We start from the raw sequence: 27,741 nt of genomic DNA, 5'->3' as shown, positions 1-27,741 counted from the left end.
ATTTGTTCTGTGTGACCATGCATGTTTGTAACAAGGATTTTCCCCCCCAGTGGGGAAGGGGGGTAGGGAGAGAAAATAGGTTTTTTTGTTTTTCATAGAAAACTATGAAATGCCATTTTAAACAATACACAATGTGAGAAGACTGAGCTAGGAACCAGAAGAGCTGGCTTCAGGTCCTGGTTACTCCATTAACTTGCTGCTGCTTCTTGTCATTGTTTCCATTTGTATCAATGTCCCTTGGTTTTACAACACCTTCATTTCTACATCTATCATTCCCCTTCCCATCTTCTCCACCCTGCCCTGTACCGCTAACATTCTACCTCACTCCTGGGGTCATTTTCCCCTTCTAATAGAAAAGAAAAAAGAGAAGAGATGGCTCAGTAAAATCAACTCCCCCAAATTAACCATGTCTATGGTATGCAATATCCCACACCCATAGTCCCCCACCTTTGCAAAGAAGCAAGGGGGGTTCTGCTGTTACTTGTACTGAGACCCTGGATAAGTCATGTCCCTTCTTTGCTTTTTCCATATGTCAAATTGAGGAGACAGAGCTAGATGCTCTCTAAAGTCTCAAATTATAGTTTATATATGTATATAAAGTATATATACATTTATATATCAATAAACAGAAATAGATATTGTGAGAGCTACCAAATGTCTTACAAATAAAGTGAATTGTAAGCACTTAACAAAATGATTTAAAAAAAAAAAGTTTCAGGGCGGCTAGGTGGCTCAGTGAGTAGCGCACTGGCCCTGGAGTCAGGAGGACCTGAGTTCAAATGTGGCCTCAGACACTTAACACTTACTAGCCATGTGACCTTGGGCAAGTCACTTAACCCCAATTGCCCTGCCCTCCCCCCTTCAAAAAAAAAAGCTAAAAAACTGTTTCTCAGTCTTGCTCCATTTCTCAGTTGGCGTCCAGCTTGACCTATTTGTTAAGGCTTCAACAACCAGCAGGCTGATTCTGAAATGAGAAAACCACTGACTCTTGGGCTTCACAGCTGGGAAGTACCTTAGATATCACTGAATCCTAACTCCCCCATTTTACAGATGAGAAAACTGAGGCCTAGAGAGAGGAAGTAGCCTTCCAAGTCTTCAGACTCCAAACCCAGTGTTCTTTTCACTATACCATAAGGTGTCGGGGTCCCTTTAGGAACTAATCTCAGACTCAGCCTCCTTCAAACTTCATGAATCTACCCTTCTTCTGCAGAAAGCCAGGAATGTGGACAGGAAAGTGTACAAGACCCAATCTGAAAGTTCAGGGTGGGAAGAATCACAGCATGTCAGAACTGGAAGGGTCTTTAGAGGTCATCCCTCCTCACTTACAGAATGGGAGACAGAGAAGAGGAGAAGTGATTGCCTAAAGTCACCTAACTAATGAGGGAAGGCAGGACTTGAATCTAGGACTTTGAACTACTAGGCCGGTGTTCTTGCCATTATAAAAGAATTAATGGACATTGCAGGACAGCATAAAATTGAGTGATGTACTTAAGTAGAAAGAACATCAGACTGTGTGATCTGAATTCTAGTCGAGCATTTCTGTCCCTAGCCAGCTGCGTGACCCTGGGCAAGTCATTGAACTGTCTGCTCTGTAAAAATGAGGAGGTTGAGCTGGATGCCGGCTAAGTTCTTCTTGGATTTTATGATCTTCTGTCTTTAATTCTAAGTCTTTAAATGTGTGGTATAGACTTTACATGTGGTAGGGCTTCAGAGAAAGGAGAGATCAGTGTGGGACTGAATCGTTAGTGGAGGCTTCATGGCAGAGGTGGGACAAGACCTGGACATTGAAATATGGGGAAAACAAGATGGTGGTGGGAGGGTGGAAAGCAAGATGGAAGTGTCCATTCCTTTTCTTTTCCTCTGGTCTGTCCAGGTTAGCTGATCTCATGGAGAAACATCAGGAAGAGTTGGCCACCATTGAATCCGTTGACTCAGGCGCAGTATACACACTGGCCTTGAAGACACACGTGGGCATGTCCATCCAAACCTTCCGCTATTTTGCAGGCTGGTGTGACAAAATTCAGGTGGGATTCATCAGGCCTGTGAGTCATCAGCCTGACCTCCCCTCTTAAAGTTTGAGTCTCCAGGGGTCAGATCAAGGTCCCCCCACAAAAGAATTCTCTGAGGATATGGCAAAAGAGGAATGGGCACCAGCCTTGTTAGGAGACACAGATGACTCACGAGTTTCCCTCTGCCTGTTCTGGAAGTTTAGTGACTTGGATGATCATAAAGGAGAGGTCATGGGAGGCTGTGTGCTTTATACAGTGGGAAAAACCCTGGATTTGGAGTAGGAGGCCATAGTTCTACCACTCACTGTGTTACCTTAGACTTTCTGTTCCAGTTTAAGGGACTCCTGACTTCCTATTCCCAAGCCAAGGACAAATTGCCAAGTTATCTGATGGGTAGTATACACCTGACTGGGCCACAGGGGAGGGAGAAGAGGACTGAAGACCTTGACACATGCTCGTGTTTGCTTTCCAGGGTACCACCATCCCTATTAACCAAGCAAGGCCTAACCGCAACCTGACCTTCACCAAGAAAGAGCCAGTTGGGTGAGTCCCATCATTTTGGGATGCTTTCACAGGAGGGTGTGGTGGCAAAATTGTCAGAAAATTGGACCTGCTTAAATAGGAGGCCCCCTTCAAGACTATTTGTGGCCCTACTTTTGTGAGAGGCAATATGGTGCAATTGATGAATCAACAGGCATTTATTAAGCACCTACTGTGTGCCAGACACTGTGCTAGATCCTAGGGATAAAACGACAAAAGTGAGATAGGTCCTGCCTTCAAGAAGCTTACATCCTAATAGGGAAGTAATATGTAAGTATATGCAAAATCTATGCAAGAGGGAAAAAAGATAATTTTAATGGGAAGAAGTAGAAGGGGAGGGAGGAAGGTGTGGAGGGAGAGTAATGACCAGAAAAGACTTCCTATCATTGTCATTGCCATGGATAGAGTACTGGATTTGTGGTCATAGGACCTGGTTTCAAATACTGGTTCTGCTATTTACTATATGTATGATCTTAAGCAATTCACTTAACCATTCTGGTCCTCACTTTCCTCATCTTATCTAAGAGCCTCGAAAGCTCTCCAAAGGTATAGCTAATCAGAATAATCAAGGTAAGTCCACCCCTGGGAGGAATGCCAGTGGCTTCCGCTGGGGGCCATCTGACAGGAGCATTCACTTGGAGAGGCTGATCCCCTACCCCCACTCTACTCATACTGCTGAAAAAGACTTAGGACTCAAATACAGTCTGCCTAGGAAAAGTCCCCACTGGCACCAAGAAACCCTGGAAATAGCTGCCTGGGGACCCCAGGCACAAAGGCCTTGTCTTTATGGGCTTCCTATCTCATACCACACCCATCCCTAGACACACATTCCTTTGGGTTAAGAAATTGAAGACTCCCTTAAATAAATTAACAAGCATTATATAAATAAATTAACAAGTTAAATGTCTGCTATGTGGCAGAAACCTTACGATGCAAATATTTCAGAGGAGTTGCTTCAAGGCTGATGCGGATATGATAGACAGCTTCAAATATTTGTAGGGTCATTCTGTAGAACAGAATCATGGTATGTCAGATGGGAAAGGGATCATATTGGTCCAACCAGCCTATTTGACAGATGAAAAAACTGAGGCTATTAAAGGCAGGAGCTCTTGGCAGAGATGAAAGGAACCTTTGATATCAACCAGTTAAACCTCTCGTTTTATAGATGAGGAAAATGAGGCCCTGAAAAGTCATGATGATTTGGTAGCAGAGCCAGGTCTAGAACTCAGGTCTCCTAAATCTGAATCGAGGCTTTTTGCCAGTTTTCTCGTGACAGAACATTAGGATCACAGAGAGGGAGCAAGGAAGACGGAAAGAGGCAGTATGGAATGGGGGAAGGAGTCTTGCTTGGGCAGGACTCATGCCTGGCTGCCTTGGTGTTTAGGGTCTGTGGCATCGTCATTCCCTGGAATTATCCCCTGATGATGCTCTCCTGGAAGACTGCGGCCTGCCTGGCAGCTGGGAACACAGTGGTCATCAAGCCAGCCCAGGTGAGTCACTACAACGTCCAAAGATTGTTAAGGCTGATAGAGTGGAGAGGAGTTGAGAGGGTGGACATAATCATAACAATGTGTGTTTCTCAAATCAGAGTCCTAATGGGAAATCCCTCTACCATGGAACTCTTTAGAGTGAGCTGGGCATTTGGCACATTCAGACAATGATGCTGTCTTCGAACTGCCACTTTCAAGCCCAGGGTTTGCTAACTGGGTGGGAGAGGAACTCTCCTCTCTAGCCAAGCTAACTCCAGGAGTCCTGCTTCTTTCCTCGGCAGCTACCCAGTCATCTCCACCTGTAACAAACTTTTCAGCCTACCTCAAGGGAGAGGGTCTAGTACCTTAGGTAATATTATGGCTTTATTTTTTATAGAAACAGCGGAGTGTCATGAGAAGGCACCTAAGTTAAGACTTGGGTTCAAGTTCCGGTCCATCTGCTAGCTAACACTGTGACTACAGACTGGTCACTTTTCCTCATCTGTAAAATGAGAACAGTAATACATATACCACCTACGTTGATGAGTAGGCCAAAGGCATATAGCAAACCCTTAAATTCTTTTTCATTCTTTCTTTATAATATCATCTTTTTAATAAGAGGATTAGTTTGTCATCAACTGAGAGCAAGACTATGGGACACAGGATTAATGTGGGAGTAAGGAGAAGGGAAGGGGATGTCAATAAAAAGGAGTTACTAAAAGGGGAAGGAAGAAGATACAGAAATCAATTTTCACCAATTTTGCAACTTTGCTGATGGAATATTCCAGAAGATCAGGATAGAGAGAAATGAGTGTGGGTTGTAATTGTTGCAATAATCAAGTCTCCTGACTCACTCCTATGACTCTCAGATCTATATAACAGCTCTAGTCCCACATCACCAATTACTTTTTGGACATTTCCAGCTGGATGTCCCAGAGTCATCTCAAACATAACGTTTCCAAAACAGAACTCATTACCTTTCCCCAAACCCTCTCCTCTTTCCGACTTCCCTGTTTCTGACAAAGGCACCACCAACCATCCAGACTCCCAGCATTATCCTTGCCTCCTCACTCTCCCTTAGCCCACATGTCCAACTTGTTTCTTTCCAATACCTCTTGTATCCTAACTTCTCTACTCATCTTAGTTAAGGTGGTCATCACCTCTGGCCTTTTGCAATGGTCTCCTGCTTGGTCCTCCTGCCTCAACTCTCTAATCCATCCTGCAAACAGCTCACAAATTGATATGTCTGGCCATATCATTCCCATGATCACTGAACTCCAGTTTGATTGCCAATGGGGAGCCTCTGAGGAGAGAGGTGACCGACCTGGGTACAGTGGAGTCACCAGCTGATCCTAGGAGTCAACAGGAACCTGCTACTCCTAGGATCGAATAAAAATGCTTTTTATATAAACGCCATTTACAGTTTGGTTCCAACCTATCTTTTCAGCTTTACTATACATTATTCTCCTTCGTGTGCTCCCACCAAACAAGCTGTCTTTCAGTTCTTCATACACAATAGTCATCTTCTATCTTGGTGCCTTTACACAGACTATATGTACCCTATGGGGGGTATCTCCAGTCATCCTGATCTATACCTGGCCACTGGACCCAAATGGCTCTGGAGGAGAAGTGAGGCTGGTGACTTTCACAGCCCTCCCTCACTTAAATCCAATTCACTTGTATGGCATGGCATCACCTTTCTGATGTCATGGTCCTCTTCGAGAATGAAGGCCAAATAACAACATTGTACCCCAGGTCTGGAATCAATTCCCTCTTTACCTCTGCCTCTTAGAATCCATGATTTTCTTCAATGCTCCCTCCACACAAACAGTATTTCCTGTATCAGGTCATTCCTAATTCCACTCCCTACCTGTTAGGACCTCCCCCATTAAAAAAGTTACTTTCTGTGTATTTTAATATATTTTGTGCAAATTTACACATTTATGTTTTGTCTCTCCTAATAGAATATGAGGGCAAAAATGGTTTCATTTTTGCCTTTGTGTCCTCAGCATCTAGCTTAGTGCCTGACACATAGTAGGCACATGATAAGTGATTGTTAATTGAATGATTGAAGACATCAAGTATGCATTAGGCATTTACTCTGTTCAGGGCATCGTACTAGGTGTTGCCAAGTCTTCCAAGAAGAGAGAAGAAAAAATGGAGTTGTGAAAAGAACACTGGGCTTGAAATCAAAAGGCCTAGACTGGAATTCTGGCTCTGCCACTTACTTTGTGACCTTGGACAAGTCACTCTATTTCCTCCCCTGCTAAAAGAAGGATTAGTTGGTTTTTTAAAGTCATTTAGAGGGACCTTAGAAGTTCTCTAATCCAGTCCCTTTACCTTATAACTCTGAAGAAATAGAGATGCTGGAAGAGGGCATCCTGGTAAGGAGAAAGTGGTGAGCTTGGTTGCTCAGATGGAACCATTTAGTCATATCAAACATGATAGCTCCATTTTTCTATGTGACATCTGGAAGTCATCCAGTGCATGAAACAGAAGAGGATGGCTGGGAGGGCCAGTGGGTCTGAGACTGCAATTCTCTTGCTGTTCCACCAGGTGACGCCACTGACTGCCTTGAAATTTGCAGAGCTGACTGTGAAAGCTGGCATTCCCAAAGGCGTGGTGAACGTGCTACCGGGATCAGGTAAGGGGGCAGCAGGAGAGGGCAGTGTTTCCCTTCTCAAGAAGAAAAGGCAGGCCGTTTCAGCTGGCCATCTTCTCCATTTGAAAGTTGTATAGGAATCTCCAAAGACCAAGCATCTAACTTTGGGAAAGAGTTGACTAGGAAAAGAAGATGGTGGTGATGATGATGATGATGATGATGATGATGATGATGATGCTGCTACCACCACTACTACTACTACCACTACTACTACTACCACCGCCACCACTACTGTCTCCTCTTCATCTTCCTCCTTTTCCTCCTCTTACTATACTGCTCCTACTACCACCGCCCCTACCATTACCTCCTCTTCTTCCTCCTCCTCCTCTTCCTCCTTCTACTACTACTACTACCACCTGCTATCTTGTGTATAACTATCCTATGTATACTGAGGGGCAGTATTGCATAATGGATCTAGTATTGACTTTGGAGTAAGAAAGAACTGGGTTCAACCTAATAGCTGTGTGATGGTAGACAAGTCACTTTAATCCCTTTGGCCCTCAAGGAGGGAATTTATTCAATGACTTCTGAGGTCCCTTCTGACTCAAAATCTATGATCCTTTGATCATTTATGAAGCACCTACTATGTGCTAGGTGCCTTGTACAAAGTTGGGTGTAATGGAAAGAATACTAAACTTGTGATCAGAAGATCTAGGTTTGAATTCACATTCTGACATGTATTACCCATGTGATCATGAGGAAAATACTTAGCCTCTCCGTGCCTTGGTTTACCCATTTGTAAAACAAACAAGAGGACATGAGGCTGGATCTCTAAGTCCCTAAGGTCCCATCTAGCAATCACATGCCACAATTCTAAGGTCAAGACAAGTAGCAAGGTATAGCAAAGAGATAACTGAAATAGGAAACAATGCCTGGGTCCTGGTCCTGACTTTGCCACTAACTTACAGTGGCTGTGGTCAAGTGAGTTCCCTTCTCTGAGCCTCAGTTTACTCCTCTGTAAATCTGGAATAAATGATCCCCAAAGTTCTATCCAGCTCTGATTTTCTGGAATCCAGTCCTACATTTATTCCATTCTCCCCTGAAAGTTTCCTAGACCAAATGACAGCTCTGTCTCCACACACAGTCATGGTCTAGCTGCTCACTTTCTTCCTTCATTAGCTCAGCAGCTCTCCAGGAGCCAGTAGGAGGATGGGGGTGGGTGGGACATCCCTGATGATCTGGCTTGGTGATTCCTCCAGTGACTCTTTTCTACCTACCTGGTACAGTGCCAACCCATCTGTCAGCAAAGGGCTAATTGAAACTCTAACTAGAACATCACAAAAGCACCCCTCTCCACCTCCTGACTTCTGCTGAAAGGAGATGGGTTGGGGCAGCAGAATTGGCCCGCATTTCATTTCAACCTCCCCTAACTCTGTCACTGGCTGGGAATTTGCTGGATCAAGGGTGAGGAGGTAAATGTCATCTGCTCACAGAAAGGGATCCAAGAGTCCTGGGATCACTGCCCAGTTTTGCCATTGGCTTACCTAATAATACTAATAACAATACCAGTGATGGTGATGATACCTCTACCCTATTTGTACTGCTCTCAAAACACATTCACACCCATTACCTCATTTGTTTTGATGAGACAACCCTGTGAGACAAGACAGGTATTATTCTATTTTACAGATGGGGAAAGGGAATTTCAGAGAAGTTGAATTGCCTAAAATCACATGGTTAAGAAGGCAGCATGCCCTAATGACAAATAACAGTAATGGGAAATCACAGATTTAGAGCCAGAAGGGACCTTGGAGGCCATTTATTCCAACCCCCTTATTTTACAGGTAAAGAAACTGCCAAGATATTTAAGTGACTTGCCCAAGGTCACAAGAGTATCAAAGGAAGGATTTGAACCCAGGACCTTTGACTCCAAAGTCAATGTAAAATTCAGCTCTCAAGGAACAGAGTAGGAAAGAATTTTGCCTCTCTTGCCCCTTATCCCTGGTTTTGCTTCTCATGGGAACATTCAACCCCAAAGACCCAATGAAATAATTAATAGGCATCTATTGAGTGACTACTATATACCAGCCCCTGTGTTAGCACTGGAGATACAAATATATAGGAGACAGACAAACAGACAGACATGAAAGAGAAATATGAGAGGGGGGAGAGAGAGACAGAGACAGAGAGAGGCCCATCTCTCAAGGGATGTATTCTGCCTATAGAACACTCCATAAGAGCCATTCTGTCTCATAACATGTTAGGTCTGAAAGGAAAACCCTTAGGGATTGTCTACACCAATTCCCTTATTCCCATAAAAGGAAACTGAAGCTTAAAGACTGAATTATCCAACATCATACAACTTCTACGTGATACAGCGGGGCTTGGAACCCTGACTATGAACAGTCTTGTCCTCTTTCTACCATTGCAGCCTATGAAGGACTTTGAGATTAAAAGCCTTTGACACTCAAAGGAAATAGGCTCTAGTGGTAGACTTTCGGAGAGTGAGACAGGCACTTCTATGACATCACACAAATAAAACCATGTATTTCTACATATAAGGCCAGCGCTCATATGTAGCTGTTTTCCTGGAGGGCAGGGGGCAAACAGAAGGATTCTGTAACATCAGAGAGCTGGAAGGGACTGGGAGACTGACTAATTCAGTTCCCATTTCACAAAGAAGGAAACCAGGGATGGGATGTGTAACTGATAGATAGAGATATAGACACACACACATATAACCTTGCCCAGGGGCTCATGCACAGTTGCAGAAGTAGGATTTGATCCCAGATCTCATCTCCTAGCCCAATACATCTTCATATTTACCTCCACAAAGAGTATCTCCCTATCCCCCAGTAGCCTGTGTGCACTGGCTATATCTGACCATTTTCTAAGCCAGGAGAATCTGCGTGAGTTGGTGTCTGCTCACTCCCCTCTGAGCAGCAGAAAATGGGGCTGACTGATGCTGGCCCTTTTGGTCACTGAGGAATCGTGCCTGCCCTCCGTGGCCGCTCCTCCTGCAGAGATGGTGGCTGATCTGCCAGTCTCCAAGGTGGGAAACCAGGCCCGTCGGGGCCAGTTTATTTTCAGATAAAGGAGAACTTTGTTCTATGAATCACGCTGCGATCTAGGCCATGGTGGAAGGCATTTAGGGCAGTCTGCATTAAGAGATATAGAGTGTCCAGAATGAGAGGTGCATAGTCCTGCTATACTCTTGCCTTGATTAGACCATGTTTAGGCTACTCTTTTCAGGTCTAGGAAGGACATTGACAAGCTGGGAGGGATTAAAACCCAAGGAGGGAAGACATATGTGAATCACTTAAAACACCTGGGAATGTGAATCCTGAGAAAGAGAAGGGGGTACATGATTACCTGTCTTTTAAGTATTGGAGAGGTTGTTATACAGAAGATTGACTGCTAGGTGGCGCCATAGGGCATAGAGTGCTAGGCCTGGGAAGCCTTCCTAAATTCAAATCTGGCTTCAGACACTAGCTGTGTGACCCTGGGCAAGTCACTTAACCCTGATTGCCTCAGTTTCCTCATCTGCAAAATGAGCTGGAGAAAGAAATGGCAAACCACTCCAGTATCTTTGGGGACACAAAGAGTCAGACACAATCGAAACAACTGAACAATAACATGTAGATGAGGGATTAGATGTCATCCACCTGGAAGGGGAGCCATAGTGTAGGAAGTCAATAGAGGCCTTGACTCTGACACATACTGGCTATATGACCCTGGACGAGTCACTTGAAGCCTCAATGCTCTAGGCAACTCTCTAAAGAAGAAAGTGACAATCTGCAATTGGTAGAGAAATTTCCTCATCTGAGAGTTCCCTATGCTAATGAAATCACAGGTCCAAGCTCTGTCCCTACTTGACCTTAACAGTCAATACTTGGAGCAATGGGAGGAAGTTTCAGAGAGAGAGGGATGTGAGACTCAATATATGAAAAGCTTGCTAACAACTAACACTCTCTTGAAGTAGGAACAGACTACTCCATGGGTAAAGGGTTTTCCTCTCACTCCGCTGTCTGGGAGGAATCTTGTTCAGGTCTGGGCTGGACCAGATGGTCTCTGAAGGCCCCTCCAATTCAAAGTTTGTGAATCAATCCATTATAACAATACAAACTAGAAATCTTATAAACAGATATTAGATTTCTTCCATGACAGCACTCCTTACAACCGTGCCAGTCCCCCAGGACTTAGTCCCCTGGATATAAGCTTCTCCAAGGTTGTCTAAGACCTTAGACAATAGGCCATTGTTGGACCCAGACTCAGAATCTTTCCAGCTTGAGAGGATCTGCCAAAGAACTGTGCCCTGCTGGCATAACCTGCCATCAGTCTACAAGGAGCCCAATTCAAGAGGACAGGGTCATTCATCTCCACAGCACACAGAGGCACCAGAGGGGGTGTTAGTGGAACTCTTATAATACATCCATGCATACAGCGTGCTAAAACACAGAGTTCACTTAGAGTAGCTTCACGTGCCGTAAGTGGGTTTGGGTTTTGTTTTGTAGTTTTGGTCTAGACCTGGGATTTCACCCCCTCCAGTGGTATAGATAGCCTTAGAAAGTGGCCAGTACATTGAGACATTAGGTCGTATCTTCATGGCCCCAGGTGATATAGGCTAAAGGCAGGATTTGAACCCAGGTTCTCTAGACTCCAAGGTCAGCTCTCTTTTTACCGCACCTTACTACCTCTCATAACAATCCCTAAGAGCATAGATTTAGAGGTGGAAGGACTCCAAGGGGTCATCTAGCCCAACCATGACAGATGCTGGATAACCATGCATATGCATTGTTAGGGGAGGGGAGATTCTTGACCAGGCCTCTCTAACATCCTCTAAATCTGAGAATTTATGCGTCATATTGTAACAAATCCTAAGCCACCACTGGAATTTTCAACAATGTGTTAAGAATCCATCCTAAGTTTTTAGGTATCCTACTGACTCTCCTTGTGATGGCTGTCCATGGCTCTTCCTAGGGTCCCAAGCCTTCCCATTCTACTCTGAGGCAACTCTATCCAAGATTTCATATCTATAGGTGCCAGGGCTTTGGGGGACCAAATTTTAGGTAAAGGTCATTGTCCTCCAGACCATAGTGTCAAATAGAAAAGGAGGTCACTAATTGGTCCATAAGGATCCCTGCTGGCCCATTAAAATGTAATATTACCTATGCTTTATTGTATTTTATTTATTTTGTTAAATATTTCCCAGTTACATTTTAATCTGGTTCAGGCCATAGTCAGGAGTGTTATGGGTCCCATGTGCATGATACTTCTGTTTCAAACCCTTTCAGAGTTAAGATTCGAGAAGGAATATTTCAATTTATGTGGGTTATGGGGTGAAGGGGTGGAGGAGTTCGTAAACTCCCTCAGAACCCACAAGGAACACCAACTAGCTAATGATGGGGAGAGAGCAGTTAATGTGTAGGGAAATGCAATGGGAGGGGCCCCAGATTTGGTATTGGGAGACAAGTGATCTCATCTACTTGCTACATGTGCAACATTAAAGAAGTTTTTTAATATTTCTGAGCTTTGGTTTCCTCCTCTCTAGGATGAGGAAATGACTTCTTGCTGTCCTTCTAGCTCTAAATCCTATATTAAGCTGCCTTTTCATTGTGAGAGTAATGCTCTGTCTGCAGAGAATTCTTTACAGACTCAGAGAGCACCAGGAATAGTTGGGCTTTCTGAGTGGATGTGGCCTGGAATTTCCATTTCTCTTGTTGAAAACTCCCCTAAAAGCGGGGAGGGGTGATGCCTCCCTTTGCACTGTAGGACAAGGAGGCCTGCCTTGTGCACCAAAGTTCCATTGGCTGGTCAAAGAGAGATGTCAAGCTAGGAAGCAAGTGTTGGCAGCTTCTCGGTTGTGTTAGCTGCCAGCAAAGCAAGCCATCAAGTCATCAATCCATCGGTTATGTTATTCAGGGGTCTCGGGGACCTCCAGAAGCCCTGCTTTCACACTCTGTTGCCCTTCCTTTGGGCAGGTTCCTTGGTTGGACAGAGGTTATCAGATCATCCAGATGTGAGGAAAATTGGGTTCACAGGCTCCACAGAGATTGGAAAACACATCATGAAGAGGTAAGCGAATTGTGGGAGCAGGGTGGGAATCTGCTAGATATGGAAGCATTTGGGGAGAGAGGGTTCCCTTTCCTGGTTCCTGAAATCTAGTCAGGCAGTCAGCTGTTTAGCCTACACATAAGGCCATCCCTAAGCCTAAGCACTAATCATCTTCAAAATATCTCAAATTCCACCATCTTTTACTCATAAAAACTCTACGATAATAAAGGCTTACATTTACACAGATCACTTTGAAGTTTACAAAGCACTCTCCAAACAGCATTTTGTTTTATCCAGTAAAGCAGAGGTGCTGTGATCACACCCATTTTACAGGTGGGGTAACCAATGCCCAGAGAGGTTAAGGAATTTGCCGAGTCCTACAGCTGTTAAAAGTCTGGGCAGGATTCAAAGCCAGGTCCTTCTGACTCTATCCACCCCAAAGTCCTGCCTCCATAAAAAGAACCCTCCATGTTAATAATTTTAAAGCCAATTATTTTAAAGTCAAAGTGATGGTTTTGGGGAGAAGATGAACACATACATGAAGCACCAGTGACTTGCCAAAGCCTATAAATAGTCAGTGGGGCATTTAACACCTGCCTCTATTTTTACTGAAGTCCTTTCCTGGAAATCACAGACTGAGACAGCGAAGATGCCAGTGGCCAGAGTCAAGGGGGCTGGACTGAAGGAGACAGCATTAACAATGATCATGACAACAGCTCACATTTAGATACTCTGACCACTGTTGCTTTCTCTTTTCCTTCAGAATTGTGATTCCTTTGGGGTTAGAGAATGTAATACCCTCCACCAGCACAGATCGGCAACTGAACTATAGAAAGAATAGTAGAGAGTGGCCTGGCATTCCACACCCAGGATGTGCCAGAGGCAGCATGTCAACTCTGGTCTTCCCCACTCCAAGACTGTCCTCTCTATCCATTAAAAACCCACAGATCCCTTTTTGAGACTTGCCAATTCTCCTTCATCTTACACTCATGTGTTTGATTTTATGAACCTGAATGTAAGGTTTCCCTTAATTTTATTTCATTTTTTTTTTTTGGAGGGGGAAGGCAGGGCAATTGGGGTTAAGTGACTTGCCCAAGGTCACATGGTTAGTAAGTGTTAAGTGTCTGAAGCTGGATTTGAACTCGGGTCCTCCTGACTCCAGGGCCAGTGCTCTATTCACTGTGCTACCTAGCCACCCCAAGGTTTCCCTTTATCCCTATTAAATTTCATCTTATTAAATTTGTCCCAGTGTTCTAATCAGCTTGGGGAGGGGGGGGAGGAATAAGCATTTATGTGGTAACTGCTGTGTGCCAGGCACTATGCTAAGCATTTTTTTTTAAATATCTCATTAGATCCTTGAACTGTCATGCAAGGTAAGTGTTATTCTCCCCATTTTACAGTTGAGGAAACTGAAGCAAATAGAAGTTAAGTGACTTGCCCAGGATCACACAGCTATTAAGTATCTGAGGCTGAATTTGAACTCAGATCTTCCTGATTCCCAGCATTCTATCCACTGTGCCCAAGATGTTTTGTTTGCTTTAATGATCCCTTCTCTCCTTCCCCACCCTCCCCCCAGTTCCCCAATAAGGTTGAGATCTTTTTGGATCTTGACTCTGTCCCTCAATGAAGAATGAAGAAGCCATTCTACCAAGCTTCTTATCATCTGCAAATCTGAAGGGCATCCAAGTCACTGTTAAAAATACTAAACACTTGGGGCGGCTAGGTGGCACAGTGAATAGAGCACAGGCCCTGGAGTCAAGAGGACCTGAGTTCAAACTCAGCCTCAGACACTTAACACAAAACTAGCTGTGTGACCTTGGGCAAGTCACTTAACCCCAATTGCCCTGCCTTCTCCCCTCCAAAAAGCAAAATCTAAAAAAAAAAAATACTAAATAAAGAATATCAGGGATACTCTACAAGAGACTGCCCTATATTCACTGGTTGGTTAAAAAACCAGACTCAAGCTACTTTTTAGACATTTTCAGTTCTGATGACATACCCATCTGCAGATTCATTGAATACCTGCTCTGAAGCATTATCTCTGTGTCAAGTCAGCAACAGTATTTATTAAGCACCATGCTAGGCACTAAGGACCAAAATACAAAGAATTAAACCATCACTACTCTCAAGAAGCATATGACAAGGAGACACTGAGTACATATAAAAATATACACAGCACAAATATAAAGTGAATAAATGCGGAGACAGAGCAGTTCAGTACAGGGTATCTGAGCAGTCCAACTTTGTGGTCCTTCAGTGTTTATAGAGGTCTGGATTTCTTATCCATTTCTTGCTTTACAACCTTGGCCAAAGGCAACAACACTTTGATTGGACATGGACAGCCGTGTGTAAGGGTCCTGTGTCCATGGGCCAGGATCCACCTTCTAAGGTGACCCTGACTCAGCAGTCTTCACCTCGGCTCAGTTTGACTTGCAAGATTTCCAAATTTCTCAGTGAACTTGGATCCAGCCCAGCCCTACTTGGTCTTTTCTATTTTGTCTTTTAGCTGTGCTGTAAGTAATGTAAAAAAGGTTTCTCTGGAGCTGGGAGGAAAATCTCCTCTCATCATCTTCGCAGACTGCGATCTGAGCAAGGCCGTCCAAATGGTAATCCTTCTATGTTCTGGGACTAAAAGGGGTAGGTGTGGGTTTTCTAGACAGTGCATAGTAGGGATGGAAAAGGTGGGGTTTCTGTGGGGCTGGGTTGAGAACAGACAAATTGAACCCAACCTTTGGAGCTATATAAATACCAAATGGGCAGCTAGGTTGCATAGTGGATAGAGTGTGGAGCCTGGAATCAAGAAGGCTCATCTTCCTGAGTTCAAATCTGACCTCAGACACTTACTGACAGTGACCCTGGGCAAGTCACCTGCTTGCCTCAGTTTCCTCATCTGTAAAATGAGCTGCAAAAGGAAATGCTAAACTACTCCAGTATCTTTGTCAAGATAACCTCAAATGGGATCACAAAGAGTCAGGCACCACAGAACGACTCAGCAACAACAAATCTTATAAAGTTGGCGGTAAGTTTACAGAATGCCAGGTTAGAATGATAATAATAATATAAATAAATATATTTCTATTATAGATTATAAATAATTATATTATATATGTAAATAATGAATAATCCCTCTATCCTCACAACAACCCTGGGAGGGAGGCGCTGCTATTATGCTCATTTTAAGTTGAGGAAACTAAAAACTAAATTATCCAGTATAATGCCAGCATTTTATATATGGAGAAACAAGCCCAGAGAGGGAAAGTAACTTGCCTTGAGTCATTCAGCCAGGTAGTAGCATTACCAGGATTAGAGTCTGGGTCACAGAATCATAGAATCTCAGGGTCTAAGGCCAGTCTAAGGCCATAGTAGGAGGAACACTGGATTTTGAGTCAAAGGATCTTAAATCCAAATCATGAGGTTCTAGATCTACAGCTGGACAGGATGTCAGAAGGGACTAATCTAGTCCGACTCTTTTTTTTTAACAGATGGGGAAACCGAGGCCCAGAGAGGTTACCATGTTGATTGCATAAAAGTAGAATAGGAGGGTAGTTTAATCTGGTGGGAGGAAATGTGGTGAGCACCTCCCTCGTGAGGCCATTCTGTTCTCATCTGTTCTCATTATTGGCCAAGCTCCGTCTAACATCTGTCTCCAATAATGTTAATCAGTCTGCCTAGCAATTCCTTCGTGGAGAAACGCTTCCTTCCCCAAATACAAAAAGGAAATGAGGTCTCCAGTTCTGAGCCTTGCTGGGAAAATGAAAGTAATGGAATCCTAGAATTTCGGGGTTGGAAGAGCCCCCAGAGTCTGAAGCTGAGACTCCACAGTGAAGACGGGGTCATAACTTCCTTCCATTCGGGGACACTTATTTTCTATGTCTCATTTTCCTCCATGGGAAGTTTCCCAGCTTTCTTTTCTCTACCTCAGCCATTAAAGGAGAGGGACAAAGGAAGGCAGCTCTCAGAGTTACTGAGATCGTGTTCATAGAGTCCTTGAGGGAAGAGGAGGAGGAAGCTGGGTAAGCCTTAGTCCAGCTATATTAATAATAACAAGTTATATTTCTCTAGCACTACAATTACAACTTTGTAACTGCAGTCGCAAAGTACTTGAATATCCATTTTCTAATTTGGTGCTCACCACAATGATCCAAGAGGGGAGATAGGAGTGTTGCTGCCCATTTTCCATATGAGAGAACTAAAGTCCAAAGAAGGTCACACATCTAGTAAGTGGTGAAGACAAGATTTAATCCCAGCCCTCCTGAAGCTAAATCCAGTGTTCTTTCCACTGATAACAATAAAAATTGGGATAGGGATAAGGCTAGAGATTGGATCCGTGATTTCATTGGTATGGGAAACTCCCAAGTGAGAAAACTCCTCCAACCAATGCAGGTTGGCACTTTCTCTGTGACTTACAGTCTTATATAGTTGCCTAGGGCACTAAGAGATATGAAGTAATTTTCCCAGTATCCTGCAGCAAATATGTGAGACATAGCTGTACCAAAGGAGACACTGAGACCAAGCCAAGAACAGTAATAATAATGGGCATTAATACAGGGTGTCCCAAAAGTCTCAATGCAGGGTTTTTAAATATTAAAGCTTTAAACTGCATTAAGACATTTGGCACACTCTCTATAATAATTTCTGTAACTATAACACTTTACATACTTTTCTCTAACAACCCTGTGGTAGTGAGTAGTATAAGTGTTATTATTCCCATTTTACAAATGACAAGATTGAAGCTCAGAGAAATTGCTTGTCTCTGGTCAAACAGCTACTAAGCAGCAGAGTATATATATATATATATATATACACACACATGTATGTGCATATATATTCCTATATATTTTATATGTATATATACACACATACATATATATTTATGTATGTATATGCATACACAGAGAGAGTCAATAGGGGTTAAGTGACTTGCCCAAGGTCACACAGCTAGTAAGTATCTGAAGCCAAATTTAAACTTAGGTCCTCCTCACTCCAGAGCCAATGCTCTCCACCTAGCTGTTTCTAGGAGTATATATTTAGAGCAGAAAGGGATCTTAGAAGCCATCTCGTTGAACCCCTTCATTTTGCTGAGGAAGAACTGTAGCCCAGGGACTTTCCCAAGGTCACATAGGTAGGAAGTGGCAGAGCTGGGGGTTTGAACCTACATCCTCTTACTCCATTACTCTTTCTGCTGTACCATACTGCTTTAAGGACTTATTCAAGTCTTGTGACCTCAAGTCCAGTTCTTCCCAATATACTCTACTATGTTTCCCTGTTTTTCCTCAGCCTGCTCCCTCCCATTCTACTCTATACCTAATGTAAGGCTTGGCATCGACCAACCTTGATTTTATCCAGATTGCAGACCACCAATTTTAGCATATTCTTTTAAAACAGAAAACTGATTGGCTCTTAAAGTTGTCAGAATGGAAAAGCACTAGCTTTGAGGTCAGCAGATCTGAGTTCCAATCGTCCCTCTGTCACGTACTACCTTTGGGTAGGTTGCTTGATGTGTCTGGTTCTATCTTTTTCATCAGTAACATGACGGGGTCCAATCGAATGAGCCCAAGGTCCCTTCTGGCTTTAAGTCTAGAATCCTATGGCAACAAAGGGACAGAATCAGTCGGGGATAGCCCCTCAGAAAGGCTGCCCTCAGACTTGGTTCATTGAGTTCTGCCAAGCTCTCCAGCACACCTCATTTCTGCAGGATGCCTGGGTTGCAACTACCTTCATACCATGATGTCTCACTAAGTTAGTTCAAGGTTCTGGGTTATACAGTAGTTGGGACAGATTCTTAGTCAGACACTTATGGTTGGTTTCCTGTCTCTTGTGGTATAGACAAGAATGCCACTAGATACTGGCTAATGAGAGAGACTCAGCTGAAACAGAAAGTGTGAGCATGGTGAAAGGTTTTACAAAAGTGGCAGGTCAAGTGTATTGTTGTTGAGTCATTTTCAATCATGCCTGACTCTTTGTGACCACTTTTGGGGTTTTCTTGGCAGAGATACTAGGGTGGTTTGTCCAACTAGGGTTAAGTGACTTGCCCAGGGTCATACAGCTAGTAAATGTCTGAGGCTGGATGTGAACTCAGGAAGATGAATGCCCCTTACGCCAAGCCTGGTGCTCTATCCACTGTACCATCTTGCTACTAAAAGTGATCTAAAAACAAAAGACATCAATCAAACTTTTTTGGAAAAGAATAGTAATTATGCACTTTCCCAACAATGACGAGGTTTGTTGGCCCTGGAAAATGGATCCAGAAGCAGGAAGGCAGATAAAGATAGGGGAAATGCTTTCCCATCTTCCCGGAGATCTAACACCTGCTCTTCTGTCCAAAGGGAATGAGCTCCGTTTTCTTCAATAAAGGTGAAAACTGCATCGCGGCAGGCCGCCTCTTCCTGGAGGACTCAATTCATGACCAGTTTGTACAGAGAGTGGTGAGTTCTGATTCTGCCTTTGAAGAAGATGCATCTGGTTTATGACCCTGCCTATGTCCTGGCAACCTCCTCCAAGAAGCCCACCCTGATTCCCAGCCCTGTCCCTACCAACTCCATGAGTTTGCAACAGTCTTTCCTTTTCAGCTTCCACATAACACTTAGGGTACTTCTCCAATGTCCTTAATGTAATATTGTCTATTGCAGACACCTGTTTTTGTTCTTATTGTCCACCTACTAGATGACAAGCCTCTTGAGGGCAAATACAGTCTCATATCTAAATTAAGCATCTCCCCTAGTACCTAGAACAGTGATCTGCACACAGTAGATGCTTGATAAATATTATTACTATTAGTCAATTGTCCAATAATTTTGAGTATCTCTTATATACAAGGTCCTATGCTAGGTATTGACTCTAGGTATTGAGGCTACTACAGTCTGGTGGAAGAAAATTTATATATACACACACACACATACGTGTATATATACATATGTGTGTATATATGTGTATTTACAAATATGTGTATATGTATGTATATATTTATATACATGTGTGTGTGTATTATGGATAACTGCCATATCAGAAGGTATAGCCAGGTCCCAAATGAGAGTGCTAAAGGAGCTCAGAGGATGGAAAGATCACCTAGAGAGTTGAGATTATCTGGCCTTCTAGCACAAAGTCCTTTATTCCCATGACCTGTAACCTGTATCCCCTTTCTCTCTGTCTCTCTCTCTGTCTCTCTCTCTGTGTCTCTCTCTCTCTGTCTCTTTCTCTCTCTCTATGTCTCTCTCTCTGTCTCTCTCTCTGTGTCTCTCTCTCTGTCTCTCTCTGTCTGTCTCTCTCTCTGTCTTTCTCTCTGTCTCTCTCTCTCTTTCTCTCTCTCCCCTCCCCTTGTCTCTTTCTTTCCTCCTCCTCTCTCTCCCTCTCCCCCCCCCCCACAGGCATAGATACACCCTTGATCTCACTGTTATTCATAAAAGGTTCCACTTCCATTATCAAAGACCCAGCAATTCTTCTCTTGGAGCACACACGGCCTCCTCCCCATCTGTCTCTCCCTATTCTTGCCTCAACACTCTCTCCAATCTCTCCATCCCTTCCTGTTCTCCCAAGCCATCATCCCTGCTTTGCTTTTACTTCCCTCCCTTCCTACACTCCACAGTATGGCCAACCATTTCAGCTCCTTAGACCATCCCCTATTCTTAAATCTCCTGTCTCCTTATCCTAACCCCTTATGTCTGGGCTAACCCCAGTCTTCATTACTTCCCCTCTTACTTCTCTGCTTTCTTCCTTGCTGCTGAACTGCACTGGCCCCTGGGGCTGCTCCTGATTTGGTTCTTGTCCCATGGCTGCAATGCACTCCCTCCTCACTTTTCACCTCTTCAAATCCCCAAACGTCTTTCCAGGTGATACCTTCTACAAAGAACCTTCCTTCCCCTGCCCCCTCCAGCTGCTGGTGCACTCCCACCCTACAAAATCACCTCATATAACATATTTTGTATTGACTTTGTGCACATGTTATATTTTCTCTTCTCAATCTCCATTGCCAACCCAAAGCCTGTAACAGTGGATGGCACATAGTAGGTACTTAGTATTTGATTAATTGGATTGCAGCTAACTTATCCCATCTTTAAGAAAGGATCAGAATTAAGTAAAGAGATAGGGAGGAAGGAGGAGGAAAACAGGACCAAGTTCAGGACTGTGGCTACAGAAGACAATTGCATTTATGGATCACTTTATGGTTCACAAAGTGCTCTCAGTGCCCATTGAGCCTAGGGGCTCCTATGCAAAAGGAGCCCACGATGGGTTCTTAAAAGGTGGAGACCTGCACAGCTCCGTTAAATGGAATCCATTGGCTACAGAATGAGAAGCGAGATTCCATCTAGCCCTGGCAGTGAGCTGCCGACTGAGGACATACTTTAAAAGGGGCAGGGACCAACCCAACAAAGGAAGAGGAGCTAAGAAAGAAGAAGGCCTGATTCTCTGTAAAGAGGAGATGAGGTCTGAGAGAAAAGAGGACTATAAATGTCTCCACTTTCCCTGGTGATTGCTATCTTCTCACACACACACACACACACACACACACACACATACCACACACACTCACACACACACCCACACACACACATGCACCATATCTGTACAGTGACTAGCAGGTAATTTTTTTTAAGCCCTTTTAAACATCTAACAAAAATGTTTTCCCCCAACAACTCTATTAGATAAGCGGTACAAATACTATTAGCCCCATTTTGCAAACAAGAAAACTGAGAACAGAAGTTATGATTACAAGACTTGCCTGTGGTTACAAAGCTAGTAAGTGTCTGAATCGGAATTCAAAACCAGGCTTCATGGTGATATGTGCAGATGGTGAGTTGCCTAAACTGGCCAGGGCAGAAGATCATATAGAGGAATGAATGAATGAAGTATTAATTGAGTGCCTACTACGTGCCAGGCACCATGATAGGTGCTTAAAATAAAATCTAACTGCCAGTTCCTTCCCTCCAGAAGCTAGCATTCTAATAGGGAGAGAAAACACATACAGGGAAGTAGAAAGATAGGTAAGGATCACATTGTTCAGGCCAGGAATATGAGACTAAGGAGTTTGGAATTTATACTGCAGGCAATAAAAAATACTCTAAAGCAATGGAGTATATGGACAAAAAACTCAACAGACAAAAGTGTTGTTGTAAGGAAGATTAATCTGTCCTTGGGATATAGAATAGATTGGAGAGGGGAGAGATTAGAGGCAAGGAGACCAGTTCTGATACTATCTTAATTGACTAGGCAAGAAATAACGGAGGCTTAAAGTTGATAGGGCTGGTGGAAATGAAAATAGGGAAAGGGAGATGGATATGATCCTGCAGATGTAGAAAATAAGATTTAATCATAATAATAGTCCACATTTATATGGCATTTTAAAGTTTGCAAAGTGCTTTATATATCTGATTGTATCTATATAACATCCCTGGGAGGGTTTTTAAAATTTTTTATTCTCATTTTCCAGTTGAAGAAAATGAGGGAGGCAGTGCTTAAGTAACTTGCCCAGAGTCACACAGCTAATAAGTGTCTGAGGATGGATTTGAACTCAGGTTTTCCTGATGCTAGCTCCAGTGTTCTACCTTGACTTGGCAAATGATTGGCTATTGGGTGGGGGAGGAGAGTCAGAGAGACAGAGACAGAGAGGAACAAAGTATCAAGAAATAACCTAAATCTGTGTGACTGAGAGGAACAAGGGAGCTATAGATGAAGAGAGGGAAGTACACAGGAGGGAGATGAACTTGGTTCTGAGCTGTTCCTGACCTTGAACAGGTAGAAGAAGTCAAAAAGCTGAAGATTGGCGATCCCTTGGACCGGGCCACTAATCATGGACCTCAGAATCACCAGGCCCACTTAAAAAAGCTGATTGAATACTGTGAGAAAGGTGTGAAAGAAGGAGCCACCCTGGTCTATGGAGGAAAACAGGTTCCCCGACCAGGTGAGTGTAATTGCAAGACAACATTGTACTTTTTGTCTGAAATGAGTTCAGTAAGGAAACTGATTCCTGGCTCCAGGTACAACTGCACATTTCACAGTGAAGGAAGGTTGGAGCTGGAAGGGGCTTTAGAACATAGAATGTTAAAATTAGAAGTCCAGCTTCCACCCATGGGGGGAGGGGGGAGAGAATGCAACTTGCCAGGGGTCATACAGCTAGAGTTGAGGCTAGAACCTTGGCTTCCTGACTCCAGATCAAATATTCTATCAATTATACCGTGTTTCCCCGATAATAAGACACTGTCTTATTATTTATTTTGGACAGAAAAACACCAGAGGGCTTATTTTCAGGGGAGGGCTTATTTTAATGAACATTGACAGCAATTTTAATAAACAGGTAAATGTGAACAAAAAAATGTACCTTTATTCAATAAGCAAATCACTGAGGAAGAACAGGATGATGCGCTCACTGCTGCAGCTCTGATTGGATGCAGCTCGGAGTGCGGTGTGTGTTTCACCCAGGGGGAGGGGGACGGTGCATACAGAGGGTACCTTAATGTAGTGTGTAGCACAGCGGATCACCTTCACTACAGTAGCAATCTCAATAGGGCTTATTTTGGGGGGAGGGCTTATTTTAGAGGAATCTTACACAGCAAGGGGAGGGCTTATTTTCGGGATAGGTCTTATTATCGGGGAAACACGGGGTATTACCTACCTGCAACTTTAACAGCATCAAGGTGGCATGGTGGATAGAGTGCTGGGCCTGGAGTCAGGGAGACCTGAGTTCAAATTCGGCCTCACATACTTACTAGATAGACGGCCATGGGCAAGTCACTTAACCTCTTTCCCTCAATTTTCTTAACTGTACCATGGAGATAATAGTTCCCACGTCCCAGGGCTTTCATAGGGATCCAATGAGATAATATTTCTAGTGTTTAGCACAAAGCCTGGGACATAGTAGGTGCTTTTAAAACGTTTATTCTGTTTCCCCTTCACTTTATAAATGAAAGAACTGAAATAGAAAGAGGGCAAATGACTTTCCCAAGATCACCAGCTACTGAATAGCAGACCTAGGTTTGGTTGAACTTTTGCTCCCCTGAATCCAATGTACACCTTCTCCACAATGTCATTCCTAGTATAAATACAGCCATTAAATCCCCTGGACCCGGGGTTCCTAAACCCTTTTTATAAGATGGTACTGAGTCAAGAGAGCAATTCTCTCCTATTTTTAGTGCCTCTCAGTTGGTGCTTAATAAATGTTTTCTAAAGGAATACATGATTACTCCACTTTTCTTTTCTCTCTATAGGGTTTTTCTTTGAACCAACTGTATTTACCAATGTGGAAGATCACATGTTTGTGGCCCAGGAAGAGTCTTTTGGGCCCATTATGATCATCTCCAGGTTCCCTGATGGGTATGAATCACTGTGGGGTTTTCTTTGAGTTTCCCAACACATTTCCATTTTTATTTGGAGCTGAAGAGTGACCTCCCCCAATACATGGTATAGCTTTGAGAAAACTGCCATGGGGTGGGTGATAAAAGCTTCTTTCTCTATCTCTCACCCAGAGTATCTTTCCTCCACCTAAGGTAGGTCACCCCCTGGGCAAATTTTCACTGACATTCTAGGTCTTCAGTCTCATGTAACTAACTTTAGGGCTAGGTAGGACCAATATAGGATTGGAGTCAGAAAAGACTGACAGTTTTTTCATAGAGGCCTTGATATCATTTTCATGCAGGATTACAGCTTTCAGCTGGGAAGAACCTTAGAAATGAATTGGCCCAACCCCTTCATTTTACAGAGGAGAGAACTGAAGATCATAGAAGGTTCTTGTTCAAGGTCACAAAGACAGAGTCAGGACTTGAACCAGGGCTTCAGATTTCTTTCCATACTAACTCTTTTCTTTTGAGTAGGAGGGAAATTCTCCATACCAGCCTTTCCCAATATTCCCTTCCTTTTAGAGATCATTCTCACTATATTCTTCTCCTCTGTTCTCCTCCTTCCTTCCTTCTTTCCTTCCTTCCTTTCTTTCTTCCTTTTTTCCTTCCTTCCTTCATTCTTTCCTTCCTTCCTTCCTTCCTTCTTTCCTTCCTTCTTTCCTTCCTTTCTTCCTTCCTTCTTTCCTTCCTTTCTTCCTTCTTTCCTTCCTCTGTTTCTTAATTAATTTGGTTGTTTGGTTAATTTGGAGGCAATAGCATTTGCCCTCACAGAGCTGTAGAGAGGATCAGAAGAGATAATGGGTATGAAGGTACTCTGCAACCACAAAGTGCTTTAGGAACACAAGGTTTTCTTTGTCTGTCTTCCCAGGGATATTGACGGTGTGCTGCAACGAGCCAATGCCACAGAATTTGGACTGGCCTCGGGGGTCTTCACCCAGAATGTTAACAAGGCCTTGTATGTTAGTGACAAACTTCAGGCAGGCACCGTGTTCATCAATACCTACAACAAGACAGATGTGGCGGCCCCATTCGGAGGCTTCAAGCAGTCTGGATTCGGGAAGGACTTAGGTAATAACCCATTTCTATCACAGTGAAAACAGAAGTGAACTTGGAGTCCCTGGACACCTACCAGCCTTGGGGCTCTGGCCAGGTCACTTAGTCTCTAATTGCCCCAGCTTTCTCATCTGTCAAATGCATGTGATTGTACCACCTCAGGGCTGTTATAAGGCTAAGATGAGACGAGACTTGTAAGGTACTTTATAAATTTTAAAGAGCTGTGTAGATTATTATTATTGTTATTCTACTGCCTTCGAGATCCTGGGAGAGTCACTTAACCTGCTAGTGCTCTGGGCACCTTTCTCAGACTGTAAGTTGCTAAGTGTGAGGGAGAAGGAGCCAACTTGCATTTTCAGAAGGAACTTCTTCACCTGGGAGTTGCCTCTACTAATGAGATCCCAGGTGTAGGCCCTGTTCCTTTCCCAGCCTCACAGCAGCTTTGTCAGGTAGGCAAAGCACTTGAGATTATACCTGTTTTACAGAAGGAGAAACTGTAAGTACAGAGAGCTGGAGCAACCCCCCCACACACACATGCACACATGCATATGCATACATGTATGCACATGCATGCATACACACATGTAGTCGTGTGAGCACATGCATGCATGAACACACAAGCCTTCCTCCTTTCTCTGCTCCATATCCCACTGAGATGTTTTCCAAGATCACCCACCCCAGAGGTAGGAAGCAGTGCTCCAGCCCTACATAGCTTATGTCTGCCGAGGCAAAGGGAAGCCAAGAGTTATCTAACTCTCTGTTGAAAGACTCTTCCTGTAGACACCCTAGCTGGATAATTCAGGCCATTATATCCTTTATCTTCAATGGCCTCTGGTGTTTTGCTGGAATTATCTATATGATAATAACTGTTGTTCAATCGTCTTAGGCCCATCCAACTTCATCATCTCATTTAGGGTTTTCTTGGCAGAGATACTGGAGTGGCTTTTCCATTTTCTTTTCCAACCCATTTTACAGATGAGGAAACTGAGGTAAACAGGGGCTAAGTGGCTTGCTCAGGGTTACATAGCTAGTCAGTGTCTGAGGTTGGATTTGAACTCAGGAAGAGGAGTCTTCACAACAGGGTAGGGAGTGAGAGTACATGAGGAGGTATCAATGGAAATGAATAAATTGGGGCTCTAAGGGGTCAAATGACTAGGCCATGATCTTAAAGTCCGTAAATGTTAGACATAGGATTTGAACCCAGATCTTCCGATTCTAAGTCCAGCATGCTTTCCACTTTCCCATGTTCCCTCAGAGAAGAAGAAACATAGGCAGTAATTCAGGAGGACAGTGGGAAGACATCACAGGGTCATGTGATGTATGGTGAGAGAGTGCTGGCCTTGGCTGGGGAGGCCAGGGTTAAACCCCAGCTCAGACCTTCACTAGCTGTGGAACCTGAAGTGAGAGTTTCATTTCACTTGGGTCTCATTTTCCTCATCTATATAATGGGATTAATATCTCACAAGGTTATTGTTAGGCATGTGCTCCTTAAATTGTAAGCCATTTGGAAATAAGAATTATCTTTGAAGAAAACCCAAACTGCCCATTTACATAATTTTTCTGAGGGCCAGGCCCATAGACCCTGGTTTTCCAATGGTTATTCAATGAAGCAGAGAAAATTTCCCAGTAAAATTGCCACTTCTGGTGGTTTTTAGAGGAAGGAGACAACAGGAGAGAATTTTGGAGCTAGAAAGACTCTGAAGGCCCTTTAGGCCAATCTCTTTATTCTATAGGACAGGAAGATAAGACCCAGAGAAGGGAAGAGACTAGCCTTGCCTTCCTTGAAGGGTCAACTCTGGCATCACCTCCTCAGTGAAGCCTTCCCTGATCCCTCTCTCTTCCCCCTTCCCTCCTTGTTTCCCTCCTCTATCCCTCCTTCTCTCTCTTCCCTCTCTCTCTCTTTCTCTCTCTCTGTTTCTCTCTCTATCTGTCTCTCTCTCTCACACACACACACACATATCCCTTGTATTTACTTATGTACTTATTGTTACTCTATTTCTCTCCCTCCCCCCTTCTCTCCTCTCTTTCTCTCTACTCCTCCTCCCTTCCTTCCCCCATCTCTCTCTGTCTCTTCTCCCTAGTACAATGTAATCTACTGACAAGCATTTATTAAGCATCCACATAGTCCTAGGCATTGGGTATACAAACACAAAGAATAAAACCTAGGAGTTTACATTCTAATCAGGGAGACCAAAAGGACATATCAAAATATATACAGCATAAATATAAAATTAATAAATGCACACATATCTTATGTAATTAACTACAAGGTATGGGGGGGTAGGGAACATAAGTAGTTGGGGGAGGGAAATCAGGAAAGGCTTCATGCAGAGGGTGGTGCCTGAGCTGGATATGAAAGGAAGAGAGGGACTCTTTTTCCTGAACTATAATTAGGAAGATGAGTTTAAATGCAACCTCAGATATTTGCTATCTGTTTGACTCTGGCCAAGTCATTTTACATCTGACTGTCTCAGTTTCCTCATCTGTAAAATGGGGATAATAATAGCACTTACTTTCCAAGGTTGCTATGAAGATAAAATGAGATTATATTTGTAAAGTGAATTTCCAAACCTTAAAGCACTTTATAAATGCTATTTTTATTGTGATGATGATGATGATGTGAGGTAGGGGTAAGGATGGATGGATGGATGGATGGATGGATGGATGGATGGATGGATGGATGGATG

General features: G+C 43.5%; 1 protein-coding gene and 1 long non-coding RNA gene across 3 annotated transcripts in view; one reads left to right on the top strand and one right to left on the bottom strand.

Annotated features, from left to right (window-relative positions):
• LOC138158006 (uncharacterized) overlaps positions 1–27,741 on the bottom strand; it is a 292,753-nt gene that overhangs the window by 243,027 nt on the left and 21,985 nt on the right. The window lies entirely within an intron of this gene.
• ALDH1L1 (aldehyde dehydrogenase 1 family member L1) overlaps positions 1–27,741 on the top strand; it is a 70,102-nt gene that overhangs the window by 38,723 nt on the left and 3,638 nt on the right. Inside the window, exons 13-22 of the mRNA XM_069083842.1 lie at positions 1,874–2,024; positions 2,482–2,552; positions 3,934–4,039; positions 6,575–6,662; positions 12,602–12,695; positions 15,181–15,280; positions 19,001–19,099; positions 22,404–22,569; positions 23,873–23,978; positions 24,870–25,069. Coding sequence (XP_068939943.1) covers positions 1,874–2,024; positions 2,482–2,552; positions 3,934–4,039; positions 6,575–6,662; positions 12,602–12,695; positions 15,181–15,280; positions 19,001–19,099; positions 22,404–22,569; positions 23,873–23,978; positions 24,870–25,069 — 1,181 coding nt within the window. The remainder of the gene's footprint in view (positions 1–1,873; positions 2,025–2,481; positions 2,553–3,933; positions 4,040–6,574; positions 6,663–12,601; positions 12,696–15,180; positions 15,281–19,000; positions 19,100–22,403; positions 22,570–23,872; positions 23,979–24,869; positions 25,070–27,741) is intronic.

Source organism: Petaurus breviceps, unplaced genomic scaffold, assembly GCF_028583685.1.
Source record: "Petaurus breviceps papuanus isolate PSGF00001 unplaced genomic scaffold, PetGlider_PUasm1.0 174, whole genome shotgun sequence".
NCBI classification, from domain to species: Eukaryota; Metazoa; Chordata; class Mammalia; order Diprotodontia; family Petauridae; genus Petaurus; species Petaurus breviceps.
Note: the sequence above shows the minus strand (reverse complement) of the source record. Positions and strands in the feature narration are given on the sequence as shown.